Below are 25050 nucleotides of genomic sequence, written 5' to 3' on the forward strand. Positions count from 1 at the left end.
TGTCTGAGTATCCTGGGCGTTTAGGGGGCCACTTGGACTGGGTGAGGTACTGGCTCAGGAAGAACGCAGCATCCCTGGTGGAGGAAAGCAGCTGCATCTCTCACCTGGTCCTGACTGCCTGGTGCAGAGGCTGAGAACCGTGAGGCTGCAGTGGGAACACCGGGCCAGCTAGCCCTGTGTGCCACCGTCGTCAGCGAGGGCCATGCCCACACGAGCACACCAGTATCTGCCGGCCCTGGTCCAGCAAAAGCAGAGATTGGGGTGACTTCAGCAGTTAAGTGAAGCACAAGCTGTGGAAACTAAAAATCATTTGAGGTTTTGAACTGTAAGTGTTAGATTATGAAAACAGTGCTTTGAATAAAAATATTGCCTGCTGGTGGGAATGCAGATTGGTGCAGCCTCTGTGGAGAACAGTATGGAGTTTTCTCAAAAAACTAAAAATGGAACTCCCATTTGACCCAGTGATTCCACTTCTAGGAATATATCCCAAGAAACTAGAAACACCAATCAGAAAGGATATATGCACCCCTATGTTCATAGCAGCACAATTCACCATAGCTAAGATTTGGAAACAGCCTAAGTGTCCATCAGCATATGAGTGGATTAAAAAACTAGTGCATCTACACAATGGAATACTACGCTGCAGTAAAAAAGAAGGAATTATTGCCATTTGCAACAGCATGGATGGAACTGGAGAGCATTATGCTAAGTGAAATAAGCCAGTCAATGAAAGATAAATATCACATGATCTCACTCATTTGTGGAATATAGAGAAAACATAGACTGATGAACAGGGACAGTTCCAAAGACAGAAACAGCGATCAGACTATCAATCCCCAGAGGGAAAGTAGGAGAGGGAGGGGGTAAGGGGGAGAGATCAACCAAAGGACTTGTATGCATGCGTATAAGTCAGACCAATGGACATGGACAACGGGGATGAGAGCATGAGTGTGTGTGTGTGGGGGGGGGGGGGGGGGGGGGTTAATGGGAAATGAGGACACATTTGTAATACCTTAACCAATAAAGAAATTAATTTTAAAAAATATTGCTCTAAATGTAAATTTTTAAAAAATCTGTTTGTTTTTAGGAGCATGGCCTGTTCTTATAGATGATTTCGTAGAATATGCACGACCCGTGGTCACAGGTGGCAAACACAGCCCTTTCTAGGCAGAAAATGAACATGGATTAGGATTGTAAGACGAACTGCCACCTGGCAAGGAGACATTTTGGTCAGTTTCTGTGCACATATGTCACTGATTTCAGAAGCCGTGGAACTGGAATGAGCATCTCACTCTGCCTGAAGGAACGGTGGCTGAGCCTGGACTCCATAGGAGACCCTCAGGGAGAGCTGCTGTGGAATGTCCGCAGATGGATCGCATCGCTGCTGCTTTAGGAGATTTCTGCATGATTTTTATATTTATGAAAAAGCACCTAGAGCCTCTTAGCAGGACTGCAGAGCATGCTGATAATTCATGATTTCAGGTGAACACCAGCAGTTACCACACTCCGCTGAATTATATTGTAATTACACTTAAAAAAAGTACTTATGTCCTTGGTAGGATGTTATATTTTTATATAGTCAAAGCTAAAGTGTGTGCCCAGAAGGAAATGATCTTGTGGATTCTAACATTTTTTTAAACTTGGTGCCAGGAATTCAAGATTTATATTTTTTGAATTATCGAATATCTAGATTTATCAGATCTATTTTTGTTTTAATTTTCTCTAGATGTTCATCTGAAAATCATTTTATAGTTTTTAATAGCCATTAGTTTCCAAAGCAATGGCACATGTATGTGATAATTCCAGGAAGTTTTATTTTAAACAGCTTGCAAGTCAGCAGGTCTATTTTACTTCTAATAATGTCATTTGAACTTCCTAAGAAGTTTCGTAAACTATGTTTTTTTAAAAAAATGTATTTTATTACACTTAAAAAGACGTTTTCCATGAAGAATATTTCTTTTATGAATGATGAATTATAGATTTAAAAATCAAGTGAGTCAGTTCCTTTCACATATCGGTAATCTCCATAATGTCCACTCTCCAGCCCTTCGTATGGTTGTGCACATTTGGAAGCTAACATACACATTATTGTCCAAAAAACCCAAAAACCAGGCCAGAAACCTTCATCTCATTGTGAGCTGCAGCCTGTCTGCCTCAGGTTGCCCTCCGATTTTTCTGGTGTTTGCCTTGTCAGAGAGAACCGTCCCACAGCACAGGGGTAGGTGGGAGTTTTGTGTGCAGTTTTGAAAAATCATTGTGTGGACCCTACCTCATATTTGAGAGGATCTTCCTGCCACGAGTGTGCCTGCTGCCCTGCCCGCAACCTGGTTTAGGAGACAAGTGAATTGGGGTTATTTCCACACAGGAAATTCACTCAGATTTCCTGTAAACAGAAAGTGTGCCTAAAATGTGTCGTTTTGATTTGACTTCCAAAAGTGTGATTCACTGTGTTTTAGGAAGTGCCCATGTGCAACACAAGGTTTGCGTATACTTACTCTATGGGAACTATTTATACTTTTGAATAGAAGTCTTTCAAAGAGGGCAGCAGACAGTGGAGGATTGGAAAGGGGGCTGAGGGCTGGAGACTACAGGCTAAGCTGGGGTCACCGGCCCATGACGAGGTGCAGGGCCCAGGCAAGTCACTTCACCTCACCCAGGCTGCCACTTCCATGTCTATAAAAGAAAAAGCAAGGCCAGCTCTATCTGTAAGTCTGTGATTCTAAGAGAGCATTTATTTTATATTATGAAAGCTAGCTTTAATAAAAACCTCAGCAAATACAAAGCATCCTTCAGGCTTCATGCATTCTTGACATGTAAGTGTTTTGCTCAGAGACTTATTCTTAAGGTTTAAAGTTACATGAGGAAAAAATGTTCCATGGGCTCAGTATATATCAAAACATTAGTAATGGGACTAAGGGTCTTCAAAAAACTGTGGGTTTCTTTTTCTCCTATGATATACATTTAAGTCATGCATGCCACAAAACTGCTAAGAACTTTGGAAACATTAAAATAAATTATTTTCTCTGGTGTGGTGTACTTTTAATTCTACCCTCGGTTATTCCAGTACTCACCACTAGATGTCAGCCTCTTCTTCAGTCATGGGTGGCCCCCTGCAGGAAAGGCGCCTCCATAGCCCAGGGACAGGGACATTCCCCCCTGTGCCCAGCCTGCCACCCGAGTTAAGTGGTCATGTCCCAACATTGGCAGCTGCAGGCATTTAGGTTTTCTTAAGTGTCACATAGTGGCACTTAATATGGTTTTCATGTGGAAAATTACAGATCTCAAAATACACAGCCCTTGAGTTGATAGGAATTATATAACTAGAATACACTGAAATGCAAGCTATAAATATATTGAAAAGACACAAATTAACCAAGCACAGTAGGTTTAATAAGCATAATGAATGCCTCCATACAGTGCCTGCCAGGAATTTTTGGAATAGATGTCGTCTCTTTTTTTGTCCTGGCGGCACGATGCAGGCCATTGTGTTATTTTAACTCAGTAGAAGTTTAAGCGTCATATGCCTATCGCAGACTTCAGGCTCCTTGGAGGCAGAGTCGGTTTTTTCCGTTAGTTGCTGCATCCACACAGTCAGGGCTCAGTAAACGTTGCACGAACCACTCAGTGAACTCATCTCACCTCTTCCTATTTGCTGACACAGGCCACATAGTATGGAGTTGCTTCTAGCATCTGCAATAAAGGTTTCCACTGCCTCAGAATTAGCAAATGAATCTCACCCTAGTCCAGTGATGGCGAATCTGTGACACACATGTCAGAGGTGACACACGAACTCATTTTTTTGGTTGATTTTTCTTTGTTAAATGGCATTTAAATATATAAAATAAATATAAAAAATAGAAGTTTTTGTTTTACTAAGGTTGCAAATATCAAAAAATTTCTATATGTGACACGGCACCAGAGTTAAGTTAGGGTTTTTCAAAATGTTGACACGCCGAGCTCAAAAGATTCGCCATCACTGCCCTAGACTATACCTCTGCCCTCAACAATACATGTGCCTGCCCAATGGTGCTGTTCTACCTACAGTGGGAGTTGTCTAAAAAAGGACTGCTGTCGTCTGTCTTGTCCTGGTGGATAAGGAATCTGCATACCCAGAAATCCAGGGTTGTCTGTACTGGCTTGTTGTTGTTGTTGTTGTTAAAATATATTTTATTGATTTTTTACAGAGAGGAAGGGAGAGGAATAGAGTTAGAAACATTGATGAGAGAGAAACATCAATCAGCTGCCTTCTACACACCCCCCACTGGGGATGTGCCCGCAACCAAGGTACATGCCCTCGACCAGAATCAAACCTGGGACCCTTCAGTCCGCAGGCCGACGCTCTATCCACTGAGCCAAACTGGTTAAGGCTGTACTGGCTTTTAAAGGACTATTTGCTTCAGGATCTCTCAGAACTGTGCTAGCTGGAATCATGTTCCAGAACCTCATGTTTAACAAGGGTTGTTACAGTGCTGTGTGTTCATTTAAATGCATTCTAGCATCCTCTTATTATTGAAAGAAATTCCATTTTTAGCAGATGTGTTTCTGAAGCCCAGGTGTGATACCCTCCCTCTTCTGGTATGATGTGCGCCCAGGTCCTGGGGACAAGGGGGAAGCACGGTCCCAGTGGGGGCAGTCACTCGAGGGCCTGGGACAGTGAGATGACAGCTTCCTAACGCCTTGTTTCAACTCAAGATCCCCAGTTTAGACATCCCATCTACCTCCCCCTCCCCTACCTCCTCCTCTCCCCGCCACCCCGCCCCCTCCCCGCCCGCCCGATGCCGATGGATGACACCATCACAGATGCCACACCGAGGGTCTGCTCTGTGCTCACATGCATTGCCACCTGAAGCCTGGGTATTTGGAGCCTTTTGTTGAACATTGAATTGTGAGAACACTTCGTAATCTTTCCCCCTGGAGCCAGGAATGCTTTGTTCTTTACCCTCCGCATTTTTTTCAGTGTTCTATCAGAAACACGTTTTATAATCCAAAAAGTTTTCCCCCAAATGGAACCATGATGGATGAACCTCACCATTATGCTAAGTAAAAGAAACCAGACACAAAAGGCTACATATACATAACTCTTTAAAATTCTGGAAAAAGCAAAACTATAGAGACAGAAAGCAGGAAAGTGGTTGCCTGGGGGTGCGATGGGGGGAACAGGGATCGGGTGGGCAACGGGGACTTGGGGGTGACAGAAGTGTTCTAAAGCGGGTCTGTGGTGTGACGCACAGCAGTGTCCCTTTGCACAAGCTCATCAGACTGTGCACGGGACATGAGAGAATTTCCCGGTGTGTAAATTACACTTTAAAGCATTTAGAAATGAGTGCATTTCTCCAAGGATGCTGTGCAAAGACTCACACTGGAAAGCCATTGCGTTTGAGAGAGCGTCGGGAGTTGCCCTGGACGCTGCCTAGATGCTCTGGGTAAGCTGCAGGCTCCTCTGTTGAGGAGCTTGTGTCTGTCCAGACGCTGAAGGAAGCTGACACTTCCACGTGGCTCTTCAGAAGGCGCTGTGAGCTGCGGGGTCCAGGAAGGTTTTCTCATTGGTGCCACCTGCAGACAGGAAAGCAGTGCTTGGCCATTTGAGGAGGCTCTTGACAGTGACACAATGACCAGAACGGAGGTCAGCGGGGTGGACTGAGGGCTGCCGCTGCCGCGAAGCAACAGAGGCTGGACGTGCTCAACAGCTGGGCGGACAGAGGAGCCGCTCCGCAATGGAGAAATTTCAGGCTGCGATGCTGCTGGGCAGTGTCGGGGACGCTCTCGGTTACAGAAACGCCCGCAAGGAGAACAGTGCTTCAGGCACGAAGATCCAGGAGGACCTGCAAAAACTCGGGGGGCTGGACCACCTGGTGCTCTCACCGGAGAAGTGGCCTGTGAGTGACAACACCATCATGCACCTGGCGACGGCCAGGGCCCTCACCACAGGTAAGGCTCGGCCCCTGCCCCTCAGTGTGTCCGGTGAACCCGAGCTCTTGTGGTAAGCACTGGGGCTTTGAAGGCGATGTGGCGTTTCAGCTATGGTGTCACCCGGTGCCGCTGCTAAAGTGGTCATTTAACATACACCAGTGTCCCTCCGCAAATCGGACGTGCCACAGCTCATGTTGCTCGTGCAGTCTTTTTGGATGGCAATATTCTTTTACTCTGCTTATCTGCAGAGTCGGTGTCTTAAACAGTGACTTTTCATTTGTAAAGTGTTTACTAAGCTGAGCTCTGTCTCTGGAATTAAATTCAATTAAATCTGACTTTGGGGCTGTTCCTGGTGAGGGCTCAACTTTTCACTGCAGATATTAAGCTTTCTTCTGAATTTATTTCAAAAGAATATAAAGTAAGATGCCAGTTTTGAAATTTGGACAAATGAAGGTAATATTGTCTGGGGATTACTTCTAAATTCCACTGAACTAGGGTTGAAACGCCAGCTACCAAAATATGATTTAGCTTGGATTGTTGCTTATATATAAGTATGTCCTAAGAAAATGCTATAAAATTGGTTGAATTTGGGGAATGGGGAAGCAAAGTTGATTGAAATATTCTTTAAACAACAGGTTGATTTAGGACCAACATGTTTTTATATGAATTTCAGATAAACGTATAAATATGTAGCACTATTTTTCTACACGTGATTTGCTCTTTGAAACCCTGTATTGTTAGTATGTCGCTGCAAAATTAAAACCTGAGAGTGACTGTTAAGTCAATGAAATCTCACTTATGAGCTCACCCCACCACTCCATGGGGCTGCTGTGAGCACGCTCGATTTAGTTCTGTGGTCATCGTACAAGAATGCCATCTACTTTGTGACCGGTTCCTAAATAGCTAGTGGCAGAGCTAAAGCACCATAGATAAGATAAAGTGTCACCGCGTGTTGAAAACGGTGAAGTGTCTTTCTGAGTCTACACAGCTGTGACATCCAAATGTTGCCTGTCTGTTTTCAGGAAGATCCCATGGGCTTGGTGTTTAACAGTACTCAATAGCATTCCAGCAGCCATGCCCACCCCCAGGCACCTGCTGGAGAGCATGGCTTTCAAAACAAAAGCATGGCTTGTTTCAGGTGCAAGCAGCTGGTCCATACGCTTACACTTTGCTTCCTTCATTTATGTCTGACGGATGCTGTATGCGCACAGTCCACAGTCCACACATCCTCTCATGTTTGCCCTCATCTCCATGAGCGCTTCAGTAAGTTTTTGTGAATGGCAGAATCCACAACGTGTTTCTGTCCTGTACAGTACCTGGCACAGGTTGGGGCACCTCTGACCATAACCTGCTCTCTGAGGTTAGATGGGTTCAAGTCCTGTTGGCAGAGATAGGACCTACTTTGCCCTCCACGTGAAATGTATGCACTGAAGAGGATTGTGAGTGTTTGGGACTTTGCTTTTAAGGAGGAAGATGAGTTCACCCTACGTGATCGCAGCCACCAGGCGTGGGAAGTGGGGAGTTGCTCTACATGGCAGCACCCTCTGGCTGGGGGGTCATGAGACAAAATGCGAGAAGTCTGCTGCCTTGAATTGTTCTCCTCCAAAAACCCAAGCAAACATTTTTTTCAGTTGAAATTTCATTTACATTGAGTTTTCAAACGGCTCATTTAAAATTTTTTTTTTATTGATTTCAGAGAGGAAGGGAGGAGTGAGAGAAAGAAACATCAACGATGAGAGAGAAACAGCGATCAGCTGCCTCCTACACGCCCCACACATATGCCCTGACCAGGAATCGAACCATGCCCTCCTGGTTTATAGGTCGATGCTCAACCACTGAGCACACTGGCCGGGCTATTATTACAGTTTTACAGGTGAGGGACCCGATACACAGACAGGTTAAGTAGCTGACACAGTGCTACACATTCGAGTGAGCATCAGGCCAGGGATTGGAACCCAAGCAACCTGCTCCAATGCCTAAGTTCTTGATAAGCACTGTCCCGACCACCTGAGGTTACAGGACATGCAAATATTTCAAGGATCCCAATGAACAGTGGTTTTTCAACATGTTTTCCGAAGAGAGGCAGACTTTCACAAAGTGGAACTGCATCTTGGCAGACTTTAGTTTCGCTAATAAGTGCCTTAAGCCCATAAGCCATGTAGCGGTGTGGTCTGGGGGGCCACTGCCCTGCTATAGAATAAACAGGATGAGGAAGGTCAGGTGCAGCCTGTGTGATGTCCTCCTTTTGGATGTGTCTCTACAAGGGTCAGTGTTAAATGAAAGCAGATACTGACCAGATATAGGAAGTAGCTAATACTCCACAAGGTAGGTAGGCAACCCAGTATGCACAGCTTATGAGCAAAGAGCTCACTCGACACACGTTTACCAAAGACTCCCTTGTAGGCCTGTCACCCCAAGGACGGGGGGCGCTCCGCTTTAGGGGCTCTGGAGCATGACACTCCTAGTTCTCTACCACTCACTGGTCAGAAACCTGCTTCCCCTCTCTGAGCTTTACTTCCGGATGACAATACCTTCGTCATAGGTTATGTGAGGATTAGGTGGGACAGCTTAGGTTATATGGGAAGGTGACTCATGGCAATTAATTACTGTCGGTATTTTTACAATGGCTTATATGTCTGAGGGTCAGCAGCTCCAACGGTCGTGGCCAAGCCAAGGAGCCCTGTCACTGTTGGTGCAGGAAGAATGAGGGTGGGGGGGGGGAGGTCATTAGCCCACTGGGGACAGCAGCAAGTGCCACCTGTGGGTCCATGGCCCGCAGGGGAACATGGGGCCTGACCCAAGTCAGAGCAGATGCAGCCTGTCCAGGCTCAGCTCCGGATTCCTCTTCCTCCACCGTCTCCCTGAGTATCGCATTTTAAAAAGTGGACATTTTTTCTTTCAAAGGAACCTGATATTGGCATTGTGACTTGTCTTTATCATGAGATCAGGTGGGAGGCTTACGGGTGATGTGATAAGCTGGTTTGTCTTTTAGGAGACTGGGCGGGCAAGAGAGAGAAGAAATGAGTTGAGGATCCATGTTTTCACAAAGTGAAGAAACTCAGGGGAGAGAGTCTGAGGCTCTGCAGCTTTGAAAAAAAATGTTTCTACTTTAAATTCTAGCCTGAAACCAGCACAAGGCTTTTACTTGCCATTTTGTTTTTAGGGACTATTTTTCCTTTAAAAAGTATGTGATTCCAGAATAAAAGGAATTCTTTTGCGGGACTCTGGGAGGGCCAGGCTTATGAACGGTGGACTGAGTTAATCCAGGATTGAGTTAATTACGAACGGCTGTCTGTAACTGATAGCGCTGGCTCCAGAGCCTGGACAGATCCCGGTGGCTCGCACCTCCAGCCAGGGGTTAATTTTATTCTAGTGGCGTTGTGACCGACAGAACTCATTCCTCCCCAACCAAGGTCTGGCCGCATCCTCTCTGTCCCCTACTCAAGACTGGGCAATGCCAAGTATCAGAGCTGTGGGCTGGGCCTCTTGGGACTCCCCTTGCTGTTAAGAGATTGGAGAATGGCAACAAAGGACTCAGAGCCACTCTTTCGCCAGGTCCCGTCTCCAAAGGGTCACAACTCTAGGGTACGGGGTGCCACCTGCCATGGCCACTGCCAGGCCTGAGGCTTCGTCCTGGGCCAGGGAGTGTTTTGTTTTGCCAAGTGCACTTCTGATCTTGCTCGCCCTCTGAGCTGGGCCCCTGGCTCTGAGGAGGCCTGACAAAGATCTGGTTGGTCCCGGGGAAGGGCCGTGGGTTTTCATGCCAACGACACTTCACTGCCTGCTCTGAGCCCAGGAAGGTTGAGAGGTGGTCTCCCCCCGCCCCACCACCAGCCACCAGAGATGGGAAATCCACCCCCAAAGAGAGGAGGGGCAGTAGCTGGCTCCTGATGGCAGTCCACATGCCTGAAACACAGTTTTAGCACAGGTAAAGTTGTGGGGGCTGTAAGAGATGCATGGGCAGGGACGCCCCATACCTGCCTGCCATGCCTGGCATAGCAGCCCCTCCACCAACCCACAGGGCCTGCTCTCCCATGTGACCAACCCACTGGGCTGTGGATTAATTTAGTGGCAGAAATGCTCAGGCTTTGCAATCGAAACCCATTTACCAGCCCTGACCTTGGGCAAGTCATAACTCCCTGCACTTTATCTGGAAAAAGAACAGAGTGACCCAACCCTGTCAAACTCAAAGGCTAACACGGGCCAAATAAACAAGGTTTACGTTTATGTGGGCTGCAAAAAAACCAAAAGCTTCAATTTTCATAGAAACGTAGGTTTATTTCAATGGAGACATGCTGAATACAAAGGGCTGAAATAAATGAGTAATCATCTCTACTAATAAAAGGGTAATATGCTAATTAGAACAGATAGACTGGACATCTTCTGGTTGTCTGGTCCTCCTTCTAGACAAAGTCACAGTGGTGGGGGCTGAGGCAGAGGCGGTTAGGGGCGATCAGGCCGGCAGGGGAGGGCAGTTAGGAGTGATCAGGCAGGCAGGCAGAGTGGTTAGGGGTGATCAGGCAGGCAGGCAGGTGAGCAGTTAGGAGCCAGCAGTCCCGGATTGCAAGAGGGATGTCCCAGATTGGAGAGGGTGCAGGCTGGGCTGAGGGACGCCCCCCCCCCCCACAGGAATTTCATGCACCAGGCTTCTAGTTAACATAAAATAATAGAACATTAACTTACTAGACACTGAATAACTGCACAAATTAATAAGCGTAACACAAATAAACCTATTTTTCATGTTCTCCGAAAGTGAAATATTTCCTATTGCACACACCAAACAAGTCAGTCCAGGACTAATGATGTGGCAATCAGCTGCTAAAATATTTGCTGCTAGTATTATTGGAGAGAAATGGTGCACCTGTACATAAGGTGCATAAGGGAAATGAATGCAACACGATTATAGTAATCAGTCATTAGCGAACGTTGTAGTTCGTTATGAATAATTATGTGTAACAGGATATTACAAAAATTAATACAAAATTAATTACAACATTTTTATTAAAATGTTTCCTACATACTGTTATATTGGCTGGGCCGCATGCGGCCCACAGGCCACGGGTGTGACCAATAGGAGCCTGACAGGGTCCTGGGAGGACTGCGTGGAATCATTGAAGGTGTTCTGCGGGGCAGACGGCGGGTGGTCTGTGTGCGTTGGCCCCTCTGTCCTCCTGCCCTGTGATCTTCTAGGGTCTGAGGCCATACTTGTTCCCAGGACACCTTCACGCAGTGGGGTGCAGTTTGGGACAATGCCTGGGGAGCACTGGCTGTTTCATGGGTGTGAGAAGAAGGGAATTGAAGATGGGAGAGACTTGCTCCCAGTGTGTTAGACGTGGGTCCTTGAAACCCCAAGGAACAGGCAGATGTCGGTCTCACTTGTCCTCACATGGACAGAGCTGTTAGCGTATAAGCATCTTGGTTTTTTCTAGATTCCTGTGTGTAACTGAAGTAATAAGCACAACCACAAACTAGGATGTCTGAAATCTGGGTGAACTCTAAAGCGAATTATTTGTCTGCATGTCCAATTTCTCTGGGTAGCCCGGGTGGTGTGAGATGGGTCACTAAAATCTTCCTCCTCTTCCACCGACTCGCTGCCCTTCTGTTGTCACTGCTGTGTTGGGGTTTACCCAGCAGACTCGTCTCCCACTTGCTCTGATCCCGCCTTCCCCTTCCTCCCCCAGACTACTGGTGCCTGGACGACCTGTACCGGGAGATGGTGAAGCACTACGTGGAAGTGCTGGAGAAGCTTCCAGAACATCGAGCAGACCCCGCTACCATTGACGGCTGCTCTCAGCTGAAGCCGGATAACTATCTCCTTGCCTGGCACACGCCTTTCAACGAGAAGGGTGAGGGAAGTCTTGCTTCCGCCTCTAAAGCCACATCTAGAGAACCGCCCCGGGCCCTGGCCATCTGTCTGCCCACTAGCCGGCCGCCTGGCCGCTTTGTGTGGGTTGGGAGGGATTTGCCAGGATTTGTAGGGTAGCGTGCCGCCTGGGGAGCCAGCTTGCAGCATGGGCGTCTATTTAGAGGACGCCAGCTTCCCCGCCAGTTTTGTCACCCATCCCCAGTTTATTTTAAGAAATATTTTCCACTGGTTTCCCGTTAAGTTTGTAAAAAATTTTTTTCTAAAACATCAAGGGAAACATACACCACCTGCATACATGTCTGTCTCTGTGAAGACTTCATGTGTTTATGGGGGGTGTATTTAGGTAGCCACATTCTCTGCCTCCAGGGCCTTGGCTCCTGGGGTTCTGGACCTGCCCCTCTGGGTTTATACTGAAGGTGGGACCTGCCCCTCTGGGTTTACATTGAAGGATGGCATCCAATCAAATAAAGCCAATTAAAAAGAGAAAAATCAGAACATTAAACTTGATGAAACCTCACCTTGACTTATCAGACAAGGATATAAAATAGTATGTATTCTATACTTTCAAAAAGTTAGGTAGAAACAAGGAGGTATAATAAAAGACCTAAATTACACTTCTAGAAAAAACACCACAATGTCTGAATTTAAAAACACATTGGTCGAGATGAACAGGTTAGACATTTCAGAAGAAAAGACGAGTGAGTTTGAGGAAACTATCCAAAATGGGACAGACAGAGAAAAAAGAATCCGAAAATAAGAAAAGGACACCTAGTGAGCCATGGCACAACTTCAGCCACCCAGCAACCTGAAGCTGGAATCCTCTGCAGAGAGAAGGGGAACAAGTGAAAATGATTTGAAGAAACAGGGACCAAATATTTCCAAATTTGATGAAACCATAAACTCACAGATCCAAGAAACTCAATAAATTCCAAGCAAATACAAGAAGACACGAAGAAAACTGCAACAAGGCATATAGTGGTCAAATTGCTCAAAACTGCTGCTAAAGAGAAAAACACATGTCCCATAGTCAAGGTAAGGACAGCAGCAGCAACATAAGAGAGGAGCTAGCCAAGCAACATCATTAAGGTGTGAAAAGAAACAACTTCAACCTAGAATCCTACACCCAGAAAAACTATCTTTCAGAACCAAGCCCTCATGGCCTTTTTCGGGTGAATAAAAGCTGAAGAAGGCATCACCAGCAGTCACACTGGCAGATGCTAATGGAAGTCACTCAGGCAGAAGGGAAAGAACAGCAGATGGACATAGGGATCCACACGAAGGCATGGGGACTGATGGAAACTCTCACCAATGGGTAAACAGTGAGATGTTTTAACTTGTTATTTAAATGTATTTAAAAGAGAATGGACTTTAGCAAGTAATAGCAATGTACTGCAAGGTTTATAAATTATGTATAAGCAGACCTATGGTGCAACAGCACAAAGGCAGGGAGTAAAGAGATGGAGTATGCAGCATAAGGTTCTAATAGGAGGCGTGAAATGATACAAAATCACGCAAAGGCAGACTGTTCTAGGTTAAAAATCTAGACCAGCGGTCGCCAACCTTTCAGACCTCACGGACCACCAGTGGTCCATGGACCACTGGTTGGCGACCGCTGATCTAGACTATGAGCCCAAAGCAACCACCAAAATAACAAAATAGTTATAACTAGTAAGCCGACAAAAGAGGTGAAATGGAACCATTTTAACAATATTTGCTGGGGAAGCAGAAATTGTGAGGCCCCTGCCGTCCCAGGTGAAGAGCTGTCACTCGACTCAAAATTCTTTTCCTTAATAAGAAGTCTTTCTGAGAGACCAAGATGGCCGCATAGGTAAACACCAGAGATTGCTGTCGCAAACAACCACTTCAAAAATACAACTAAAAGACAGAACCACAGGAAGGCTGGCTGAGGAGAGACTCTTTAACTAGAAGGAAAGACAACAGCATACCGAGGCTCAGAGGAGGCACAGTGTGGAAAATATAAAGGTGCGGTGGTGCGCACGCAAAGCGGGCTGGTGGCTGAGGGCGAGGTTGTCGTTTTCAATCAGGAGAGAGTCTCAGACTCTGAGCTCCAGATCCGGGCTAGTCTCTAGGGACTCAGACTCAAACGGGAGAAGCGGGATTGTCTGGCATCAGGTGGAACGTGAGGGCAGCTTTCTCTCCAAGGTTTGCAGCCGTTGCTGGGGTTCTGAGAAGCAGAGCCTCTGGGAACAGGACTGAGAGCAGCCATAACTGCTCCCTCCGCCCGCCCTGCTGATCCCATGGGACCCGCCCCGCCCAAGCCCTGCGCAGAGCCATTTGCTGGATTGCCTCAGGCAAAGGCTAGATTAGCACCTCTCCAGAGGACAGAAGTTTTCCCGCGGCAGACACAGCTGATTCTCACAGCCAGTTGGCCTGGTGGTCAAATCCCTCTAGTATTAACTACAACAATCAAGGCTCAACTAGAACAAGACTGTGCACAAAGACCACAAGGGGGTGCACCAAGAAAGCATAAAAAATGCGGAGACAAAAAAACATGACAGAAATGGAGGATATTGAGCTAAAAAACGCAATTTTTAGGGCTTACAATAATGTGCTAGAACCAACTAGAAATTAAGCATACACGGACTGAAATAAAGAATATTATACAGACACCCAATAGCAGACCAGAGGAGCGCAAGAATCAAGTCAAAGATTTGAAATGCGAAGAAGGGAGAAACACCCAACCAGAAAAGCAAAATGAAAAAAGAACTCAAAAATACGAAGATAGTGTAAGGAGCCTCTGGGACAGCTTCAAGCGTACAAACATCCGAATTATAGGGGTGCTAGAAGATGAGAGACAGCAAGATATTGAAAACCTATTTGAAGAAATAATGGCAGAAAACTCCCCCCACCTGGTGAAAGAAATAGATTTACAAGTCCAGGAAGCGCAGAGAACCCCAAACAAAAGGAATCCAAACAGGACCGCACCAAGACACATCATAATTAAAATGCAAAGAGAGACTCTTAAAAGCAGCAAGAGAAAGAAAGTCAGTTACCTACAAGGGAGTACCCATACGACTGTCAGCTGAATTCTCAACAGAAACTTTGGAGGCCAGAAGGGAGTGGCAAGAAATATTCAAAGTGATGAATACCAAGAACCTACAACCAAGATTACTTTATCCAGCAAAGCTATTATTCAGAATTGAAGGTCAGATAAAGAGCTTCACAGATAAGAAAAAGCTAAAGGAGTTCATCACCACTAAACCAGTATTATACGAAATGCTGAACGGTATCCTTTAAGAAGAGGAAGAAGAAAAAGGTAAAGATACAAATTGAGAACAACAAACATGCATCTATCAACAAGTGAATCTAAGAAGCAAGTGAATAAATAATCTGATGTACAGAATGAACTGGTGTGATTATAATGAATCAGGGACATAGAAAGGGAATGGACTGGCTATTCTTGGGGGATAAAGGGGAATGGGAGATGCGGGAAGAGACTGGACAAAAATCGTGCACCTATGGATGAGGACAGTGGGTGGGGAGTGAGGGCAGAGGGTGGGGCAGGAACTGGGAGGAGGGGAGTTATGGGGGGGGCGGGGGGAAAGGGGAACAAATGCAATCTGAACAATAAAGATTTAATTAAAAAAAAAAAAAGTCTTTCCCTATTTGGGTTCGCAGTGAACGGCCTGTACTGCTTAGGCGTGAGCATCATACGGCACACAACCAGCCCCACCAGCACATCAGCCCTGTGGGCAGAGGTTTTACCTGCAGCATGAGGATGCATGCAGTTCGCTGCCCTGCCTTGCTTCAGGAGGAACCCACCAGCCCAGGGAGACAGAGCGTGCTACCAATTTGGGTCTTGCTGTGTGTCTTCTTTCTGTTCCAACCCAGGCCCATGTGTTGAGTCTTCTTTGGTGACTCTGAACCCGTTGACGGCACAGTAGGAGTAGATCTGTAGGCTTCTCCCTATAGTGGTGGCACTGTTATGGTCTTTACTATCCTCCACACAGTGGTAATCTTTAACTGGGATTGGTAAGGGAATCGTCAATAATATTCAATACAAAAAAATGCAGAAAAAGAGAGAAAGGGGTACAAATAACAGATCGGACAAATAGAAAATAAATAACAAGATGATAGACTTAAACCTAACCATACCACTAATCACATCAAATATAACTGTTCTAAAGGCCCCAAATAAAAGGCAGAGATTCAGAGGGAATAAAGAAGTAAGTCCTAACTATATTATGCTTATAAAAATGCACTTTAAATATAAAGACACACATAGGTTAGATGAAAAAGGATATACCATGTAACATTAATCAAAGGAAAGCTGGAGTGATTCTATTAAAAATGCATAAAGTAAGTTTTGCAGCAAAAATATTGTGCGGGGGGTTTGGGGGGATTTCATCATGACAAATGCATCCATTTGTCAGGAAGATGTAACCAACATAAATACTTCTATATCTAATAACAAACCTTCAAAATATACAAAGCAAAAACTAATAGAACTGTAGGGAGAAATAGGTAAAGCCACAATTATAGGCAGAGATTTTAATGTTAAGGCCTCAAACCAATGACTTCCATTTTCACCTTAAGGAACTAAAAAAAAAGAAGAGCAAATTAAACCCACAGAAAACAGAAGAAAGGAGACAATGAAGATCAGGGTGAAAATCTATGACCAAGAAAATATAGACAAACAACAGAGAAACTCCACAAAAGCTGATTTTTTAAGATAAAAAAGTGATAATCCTCTAGGCAGATGATCAGGCAAAAAGAAGAAGACACAAATGACCAGTATCAACAATGAAAGAAGTGACATCACTACAGTTTCCACAGAAATTAAAAGGAAAAAAAAAAGGTTTCTCTTCAGATCGTATGAATCTTTCACCTTTCACTAAAAGGGGGAAAAGAAATATTATGAATGTTTTTATGCTGATAAATTTAACAAACTAGATGAAATGTACAAATTCCTTTAACGATACAAACTGCCAAATGGCACTCAAGAGTAAACAATCACCTAAGTTACATTATATCTGGGAAAGACATTACAAAGAAAGCTCCAGATCCAGACGGCCTCACTGAGGAATTCTACCAAGCAGCTAAAAAGGAAATAATACTAATTGTTCACAACTCTTCCAGGAAATTGAAGAAGACAATACTTCCCAAATCCATTCTTCTGCTCCCCAAAAGAGTCTGTTAAAAGAATGAAAGGCTTCTATATCACACGTTTCTGCGATAAAATGAAAAGAAATTCAGTTCTAAACTAAACCTGAAAATGGAGAGCCAGCAAATACCCAGCTGCATACAACTTTTTTTTTTAATTTTTAAAAAAAATACATTTTATTGATTTTTTTACAGAGAGGAAGGGAGTGGGATAGAGAGTTAGAAACATTGATGAGAGAAAAGCATCGATCAGCTGCCTCCTGCACACTCCCTACTGGGGATGTGCCTGCAACCAAGGTACATGCCCTTGACCGGAATCGAACCTGGGACCCTTGAGTCCGCAGGCTGACGCTCTATCCACTGAGCCTAACCGGTTAGGGCTGCATACAACTTTAATAAATGTGCCTAACTCTATGTTCTGTCCACCTGGAAACATGAATAAAATAAAATTGAGGTTAACAAATGTTTTATCAATATTTACAACACCATCTGTTTTAGCTGGATCCATTTTAAGTAATCATTGTAAGTCTATATCTTCTTGCAACAGCAAATTCTGTATAATAAAAGCCTAATATGGAAGAAGAAGGAGGAGGAGAAGAGGAGGAGGAGGAGGAGGAGGAGGAGGAGGAGGAGGAGGAGGAGGAGGAAGGAGGAGAAGGAGAAGGAGAAAGAAGGAGAAGGAGAAGGAGAAGAGAAGGAGAAGGAGAAGGAGAAGGAGAAGGAGAAGGAGAAGGAGAAGGAGGAGGAGGATGAGGAGGATGAGGAGGATGAGGAGGAGGAGGAGGAGGAGGAGAAGGAGAAGGAGAAGGAGAAGGAGAAGGAGAAGGAGAAGGAAGAAGAAGGGGCTGCCCGGCTGACATGGCTCAGTGGTTGAGTGTCAACCTATGAACCAGGAGGTTATGATTCAATTCCTAGTCAGGGCACATGCCTGGGTTGTGGACTCATCCCCAGTAGGGGGCGTGCAGGAATAAAAAAAATATTTAAAAAAAGAATGAAAAGGCAAGCCACAAATTGGGAGGAAATATTTGCAAAGCATAAATCTGATAAAAGATTTCAATCCAGAGTGTATAAAGAACTCTTAAAAATAACAAGAAAACAAGCAATCCAATACAAAAATGGGAGAACTATTTAAAGGAACACTTCACCAAAGAAGAGATATGGATAGCAAATAAGTGGGTAAAACATGCTCAACATCCTTAGTCATTACAAAAATGCAAATTAAAACCACAATGAGATACTATGGCATACCTAAGAGAATGGCTGAAGTTAAAAAGACTGACCATAGCAAATGAGGTCAAAGATGTGGAGGAGCTGCTGATGGGATGTAGAATGGTACATCCACTTTGGAAACCTGTTTGTCAGTTTCTAAAAAGTTAAACATTCATCTACCATGAGAGCTACATGTTCCACTCTGAGGTAAAGCATATGTCCACACAAAGATTTGGTTATGAATGTTCATAGCATCTTATTTGTAATAGCCTCAAACCAGAAACAACCCAAATGTTCATCAACAGGTAAATGGATAAATGAGTTGTGGTACATCCATACAGTGGAGTACTATTCAGCAACAAAAGGGAGTCAGCTATTGATACACATCAGTGGTGTATCTCAAAGTAGTTATGCTGAGTGGAAGAAGTCAGGGGAAAAAAGTACGTTCTGTATGATCCTGTTTATATAAATTTCTAGAAAATGCAAACTAATTTGTAGTGCCAGATCAGTGGTTGATGGGGATGGCAGGAGGGACAGGGAAAACTTTTTGGGGTGATGGATATGTTCACTATCTTTAGGAGCTGGTTTCATGGGTATATGATATGTCAAAAATCATCAACTTGCATACTTCAAATACATGCAGTTGATTATATGTCAATTATAACTCATGAAGTTGTTTTTAAAAAGAGAAAATATATATGATTGAAAGCACACTATGTACACAATTCTGTCTCCTACATTGTCCCCAGTAGAAGCATAGAATGAGTTATTTAATGACTAAATAACATTCCACACATGGATGCTTTGCAATTTTATTCAATCTCTTCTTTGTCAGGCATTTGGGTGATGTATCTATTTTTCACTCATCCAAACGACACTATGATAAACATGTTATTACATCAATTTTTATACATTTTTAAAGATTATTCATGAAAACCAGATTGCCTAAGTGGAATTATTGGAGCAAAGGTCTAAAATGAAGTATTTCACGGTCCACGTAGGTTCGGGGTTTGGAGCTGCCACCAAAGCCATGTGCATCGGCATGCGGTACTGGAAGCCCGAGCGGCTGGAGACCCTGATCGAAGTCAGCATCGAGTGCGGCAGGATGACGCACAACCACCCCACAGGTAACTCTGGCGTCAGCACAGGTGCCTGCCGTGTCATTCTCAGTCCAGTGGAATCTTATGTGGTCACATCCACTATTTGGTTTGCTGTTTGTTGGCAGACTTGGGTTTGTACATCTACAGTTCTGCTTAAATTCTGTTTTCAACTTAAAAGAGCTGAAACCTGATATCTGGGTTGACGCTATGAGAGCTAGCGTTTATGTTACGCTGTCAAGACAGAAGCCAGGCCAGAGAGCCGGCGTCCTTGGCTGCCACGATCTGCCCCTGGTCCAAGGCTCACTGGCTATGTGAGCTGCACCGAGTCACTTAATGACCTGCGCCTCCATGTCCTCACCTGCAACAGGGATGTTTATGGTGATAGGAGGGCTATTATTCTACTCATTTCATCCCCCACACATCCTCACGGCACAGTGTGCACAGGGGGGCCAGCTGCGTGCTGGGATCCCCCACCACATGTCCATCACACAGAGGGAGGGCAGGTGCGGCAGCCCCAGAGCCTGACCGTGAGATGTGACTTAGAAAGTAATCAGCTCCTGATGTTAAAAAAAAAAAAGAATGACTTGAGACTCTTGTACCTGTGACCAGCCCTTAATCATGGCAATGCAGGGGGTGTGCCCCAGCCCCACCCAGAAGTCCTGAGGCTGCCAGCTGCTCTCTGGTGACTGTTGTCCTTTTGCAAGGTCACCTTCAGGGGCGATCCCGTGTCTTTCTGGAAAGTACTCTTTCGTGGGTGTGAACTGCAGTGGGCGATGTAACCCCTGCTAAGTGGATGTGGCAAAACATGCCAATGAGTTCAGCAAAGGCAGTGACAGGCTAAGCCATAACTTCTACAAATAAGTTTCTTGGATCTTTAAAGTTTACACGGAAAGGCATGTAATTCAGCCAGTTGGCAACATCTGGGACGATTGGAAAGGAGTTAACGCTGGACATCTGGTAACTAACTGATTCAACTAGAAGTAAGTCAAACATTAAAAAAACCTTGAAACGTGAAAATGTTGAACATATGGAAACAATAAGATGAGTACAAGAATCTGGGTTGACACCCGGTTACCCTTCAGAAGGGGTAAGTGGGAGGCTGAAGGATGGCTTTGGGGCCAGCTGCCCTGGGAAGCCTGTTCTGCCTGCCACTCTGCAGACCGGTCCCCTCTGGCGGCCGCACTGCGCAGGCCAAGCCCTCCAGGGGTAGGACGTCAGCTCAGGGCATTTCCGGAAGATGGGGTTGGGTGAGGGCAGGAGGGGCGGGGTGCCCACCTGGTGTCTGCGCCCCTCTGTTTAAGGGGTCAACCCACCAGACCCTCCCAGACTGGTTTGAGGACCCTGGGACTGCAGGCAGGACCTGGGAGACTAGTGACAGGCTGGGGCCCTGGGCTCAGCAGGTCCCTGGAGCTGCAGGTGAGCGCTGAGGGTGCTGTGCACTGAATGAGAGATGCTGTCATTGAACCCTGGGTTTGAGAACTAGGGAATGAGAGATGCTGCCACGGAGGTCGGAGGTCGGGGGGCATCAGGGACTTGGACCAGGCAGCACTGGGGCAGAGCCACGTCTCACAGAGCAAATGCAGGAAGTCAGCGGTTTGCAGACCCTGACTGAGTCAATTTCTTTTTGAGGTAAAACAAAATCTGCCAGGGGAGGCAGGTGGCGGAAGCCAGACACAGGAAAAATGGTACTTTGTAATCCAAGCCACAGATGGGGAGGGGAGGTGGGGTGTTCTCCACACAAGGCCCTCCCCCCAGTGCAGCAGGACTCTGCCAAGGTTACCAGCTGGGAGAGACCGCGGGACAAAGAGAGCAGCTGCCCAGAGGCACCGGTGCAGTGACAGGACCCCTGTCCGCTGGGGGTGGAGGAGGGGGTGGGGGGAAGGGTGAAGCCCATCAGAGCAAATGGCCACAGGATGAGGGGCCGCTTACCCAGAGGTCACAGGTAAAGGAGACACAGGCTGTGGGCAGCCAGGGTTCCATTTCTAGCTCTGCCCTTTTACTGCTGTGTGCCCTCGAGGAAGTTGCTCGCCTTCTCTGTGCTGTAGTAGCCTCACCTGTTCCATGGGCCACAGCTGCTCCTCACAGGAGTGTGGGGTGATTGTGTGTGTGCCCCACTTGCCCTGAGGGCTTTCCACTCCCTAATTAGCACCCCGCCTCACCACCCTTCCTTCCCTCAACCTTCCAGGGACTGCACAGGCCCCTCTGGAACCCTTGCATGGACTCTGGATGAGCCACTGCTCTCCTGTCTCCTTTTCAGTCCCAGCTGTCACAGTCCCAGCAGGAAAGAGATGGCACACTCAAACGATTTTCTGGAAGGACTTTGACAAAAGGACTGTTGACAAGTGTGAGATCAGGGGCAGAGAGCCAACCAGGGAGGTTGGCACCCCAAAACAGGGACCATGCAAGGTCTCAGGGGGATGGGGCCTCATGAACTCATGAGCATAGGCCTGTGAACAAGTGGGTGAGGCCACATGAACAAGGGGTTGGGGCCACGTGATCACGCAAGAATGGGCATGTGAACAGGTGGTGGGGACATGCTTGGGAGAAGTCACATGAGGACAGAGGAGGGGCCACGTGAAGATTGAAGGGATTCGGCCAGGAGCCTCCAGAAGCCGAGGAGGCAGGAAGGACTCCCCTGGAGCCCTGGGAGGGACCACAGCCCCAGACACCCCGGTTTCAGATTCTGGCCCCAGAACGGGGAGAGCACAGGTTCCTGTTTGTTTAGGCCAGTCTGGAGTCATGGGAGCAACAGCCCCAGGAAATAGACCCCTCCATTTGGGGCTTTGACCGGGTTCTGGGGATAGCAGAGCCCTGTGCCCCAGCAAGGGAGACCCCCTAGACCTCTCCCTGCAGGGCTCACAGGGACATTCATCCCTGTGTCTGTGCCTCAGCCCTGTCTCCCGCTCCCCTAGGGGCTCCTGCAGTGGGCACAGCAGGCAGGCTGCTTGGTGGGCAGTGCAGGCTACGTGGCTCAGGGACTCCTCGCTGCCCTGCTGAGCCCCCAGCTGCAGGATGATGCAGGGCACTCCCCAGCCCCACCCTTACCTCCCAGGCCTTCCCCCTAAGGCAGGGGTCCTCAAACTACGGCCCGCGGGCCACATGCAAATACAAATATTGTATTTGTTCCCGTTTTGTTTTTTTACTTCAAAATAAGATATGTGCAGTGTGCATAGGAATTTGTTCATAGCTTTTTTTTAAACTATAGTCCGGCCCTCCAACGGTCTAAGGGACAGTGAACTGGCCCCCTGTTTAAAAAGTTTGAGGACCCCTGCCCTAAGGAGTCCAGCCTGGGCCTCTGCTTCTTGGAGCACCTGGGTTGACAGGAGCCAGCAACTGGGTTGTCGTGCACATATTCTAGATGCCAAAACTGAGGCCCCTACCCCCAGCCCACCTCCCCCTCAAGTCAGCCCTGCTCACAGGTGGCTCCCCCAGCTGCCCCTTGATTGCCATGGTGTCAGACAAGGAGGAAGAGGAGGAGGAGGTGGAGGAGGAGGAGGAGGAGGAGGAGGAGGAGGAGGAGGAGGGGGAGGAGGAGGAGGAGATTATTTCTGAGAAGCAACCCCAAAATACACAGCAGCTGACCCCTCCTTCTTCACTCCCTCTCTTCAGCTTCAAAGCCTCCTTTTGTGCAGGTAGATGAGGGCCTCTTCCTGGCCAGGCAGCCGGGAGCAAAGGAGGTCAAGGAGGCAGAGGGTAGTGGGTTCTGGGGCCCCAACCTCACCCAGCAGATTTCCTGGACCTGAGCTCCTTCGCTCTCCCACAGTTCCCAGACCAGGCAGGCTGTTTCCTGCCTCCCTGCCTTCGCACATGCCGTTCCCTCCACCTGGAATGCCCTTCCTCGTCCTTCAAATCCCAGCTCGGCTTTAACTCCACTGGAGAACCTTCCCTGAGTTGCTTGGGCTCCCCCTGCATCCTGCCCCCACCCCAGTCACAGCCGTTTTCTGGCTGATGCTCTCTCAGCGCGGTGAGGTCTCGGGGATGCTAGCTGTGCCTTTGTACCCCAGCCCCTGGCACAGACAGGTGCTCAGTAAATCTGGAGGGAAGGGAAGGAGGTCGGGAGGGAAGGGAGCAAAGAAACACCTCTCATAGGATTGGAGAGGATCTGGACCATGAGCACCTGGCACGGGGCTGGGCACGGAGCAAAGCCCACTCCCTTCCTGCCGCCTCCACTTGAGCCTGGGCTCCGGCACCTTCTGCCTCATCTGATTTGGAGCCGGCTCCGGGGCCGTCTCCATACCCACAGGCCTGTGTCTGTTGTCCATTTGGATGCAAGGTAATTACAGGAGGATGCAGACATGCACTTGACTTCAGAAGGAGCTAGTGTGTTTGGGAGAAAGGCCTCCATTCCCAGAAATCCCCAAACTTCAAGGGCCCGAGGGCTGACCGTGAGCAGGGGTTTTCACACTGAATATTTTCTGCAAACAAAGCCTTACCTGAGGCCGTTATATAAAACAGATGGAAACTACGCTGCTTGGAAGGCTCCTGGGAGAGGGACCAGAGTCCCCTTTCCCCTGTAGCTCTGGGTCCGGGGAGATGGGGGTTGGGGTTGGTCCTGGCGGGGCGGGGAGGGGTGGGGCAGATGGGAGAGGGGAGAGCCCTGGAGAGAGCCAGTGGCTGATAGTTACTAACTGGTACAGATGGGCTCAATATTTTCAGAACTGCGTGTTCATGCCAGTGTGGCTGGGCCAACGAACTCATCTTTCATGGCAAAAGTCAGTCTATACAAACAAAAAAGGAAAATGTCCTTGGGAAAAATCATAATGACTTCAACCTCTAATGTTCTCACAGTTTCTTTTTTTTTAATATTAAAGGAATATTTTAGGGGAAGTGTCTCTTGTCTAGAGAAAATATTTTATATTAATTCAACAATTCCATCAACTTCTCTTTCTTCTTGTTTTGTGAAATTCAAGTAAAATTAAATTTAAAATTGTATCCAAAAAAAAAAGGGTCTGGGTTGAGAATTTAAACACCTAAAACATTGGCTAATATATTACCCAATCTTATTAAAGAAATGTTGTTTTCCATGTTTAATGGCTAAGTCATTTATGTATTTCTAGAATGATGACTGAAAATGTTTTAAAGGGTTGATTGTACTCAACGCTAAGATGTGCATTCTCCTTTTCAATTGAGTCCACTCTCCTTTATAATTTTTTTTGTGTTAATCCTTACCAGAGGATATTTTTTTCATTGGTTTTTGTTTGTTTGTTTGTTTGTTTTTAGAGAGAGTGGAAGAGAGGGGGAGAGACAGAGAGAAGAACATCGATGTGAGAAACATCTATTGGTTGCCTCCTGCACTCACCCCAGGCCCTGACCGAGGTGGGGATCAAGCCTGCAACCAAGGTACATACCCTTGACTGGAATCGAACCCAGGACCTTTCAGTCCTTGAGCCAATGCTCTAACACTTAGCCTAACCAGCTAGGGTTCCTTTTCCATTTTTGAACCACCTTTGACAGCAAGTGCCAGAATTTTTATTACAGTGTGCATTTCCCAGACGCGAGCTGAAACACTCCATGAGAGGAGGGGGAGTGATGGCAGATGGACAGGACAGTGATTGAACCCTGGGCTTGAGAACGAGATGCTTGTCCCCTGCCCTTGAAATGACCCCTAACTGATGCCTCGAGGAGTGGCCAAAGAGTGTCTCAGCAAGATGGCAGTGCCCTGCCCTGGGTGGTTTGCTCAGTGGATAGAGCATCAGCCTGCGGACTGAAGGGTCCTGGGTTCGATTCCAGTCAAGGGCATATGCCTGGGTTGTGGGCTCGATCCCCAGTGGGGGGCGTGCAGGAGGCAGCTGATCAGTGATTCTCTCTCATCATTGATGTTTCTATCTCTCTCTCCCTCTC

The 25050-nt window shown here is 46.7% G+C and overlaps 2 protein-coding genes across 10 annotated transcripts in view; both read left to right on the plus strand.

Annotated features, from left to right (window-relative positions):
• DCUN1D2 (defective in cullin neddylation 1 domain containing 2) overlaps positions 1 to 3027 on the plus strand; it is a 32774-nt gene extending 29747 nt beyond the window's left edge. For all 7 annotated transcript variants that reach the window (XM_070408555.1, XM_070408551.1, XM_070408550.1 and 4 more), the window contains one exon: positions 1088 to 3027. In XM_070408555.1, coding sequence (XP_070264656.1) covers positions 1088 to 1167 — 80 coding nt within the window. In that variant the 3' untranslated portion in view covers positions 1168 to 3027. The remainder of the gene's footprint in view (positions 1 to 1087) is intronic.
• Positions 3028 to 5642: 2615 nt separating this feature from the next.
• The window catches only part of ADPRHL1 (ADP-ribosylhydrolase like 1), a 28375-nt gene continuing 8967 nt past the window's right edge, over positions 5643 to 25050 (plus strand). For all 3 annotated transcript variants that reach the window (XM_070407414.1, XM_070407415.1, XM_070407416.1), the window contains exons 1-3: positions 5643 to 5928; positions 11592 to 11756; positions 19111 to 19236. In XM_070407414.1, coding sequence (XP_070263515.1) covers positions 5715 to 5928; positions 11592 to 11756; positions 19111 to 19236 — 505 coding nt within the window. In that variant the 5' untranslated portion in view covers positions 5643 to 5714. The remainder of the gene's footprint in view (positions 5929 to 11591; positions 11757 to 19110; positions 19237 to 25050) is intronic.

Source organism: Myotis yumanensis, unplaced genomic scaffold, assembly GCF_028538775.1.
Source record: "Myotis yumanensis isolate MYYU_CA2020_CCGP unplaced genomic scaffold, mMyoYum1.0.hap1 SCAF_3, whole genome shotgun sequence".
Lineage (NCBI taxonomy): Eukaryota > Metazoa > Chordata > Mammalia > Chiroptera > Vespertilionidae > Myotis > Myotis yumanensis.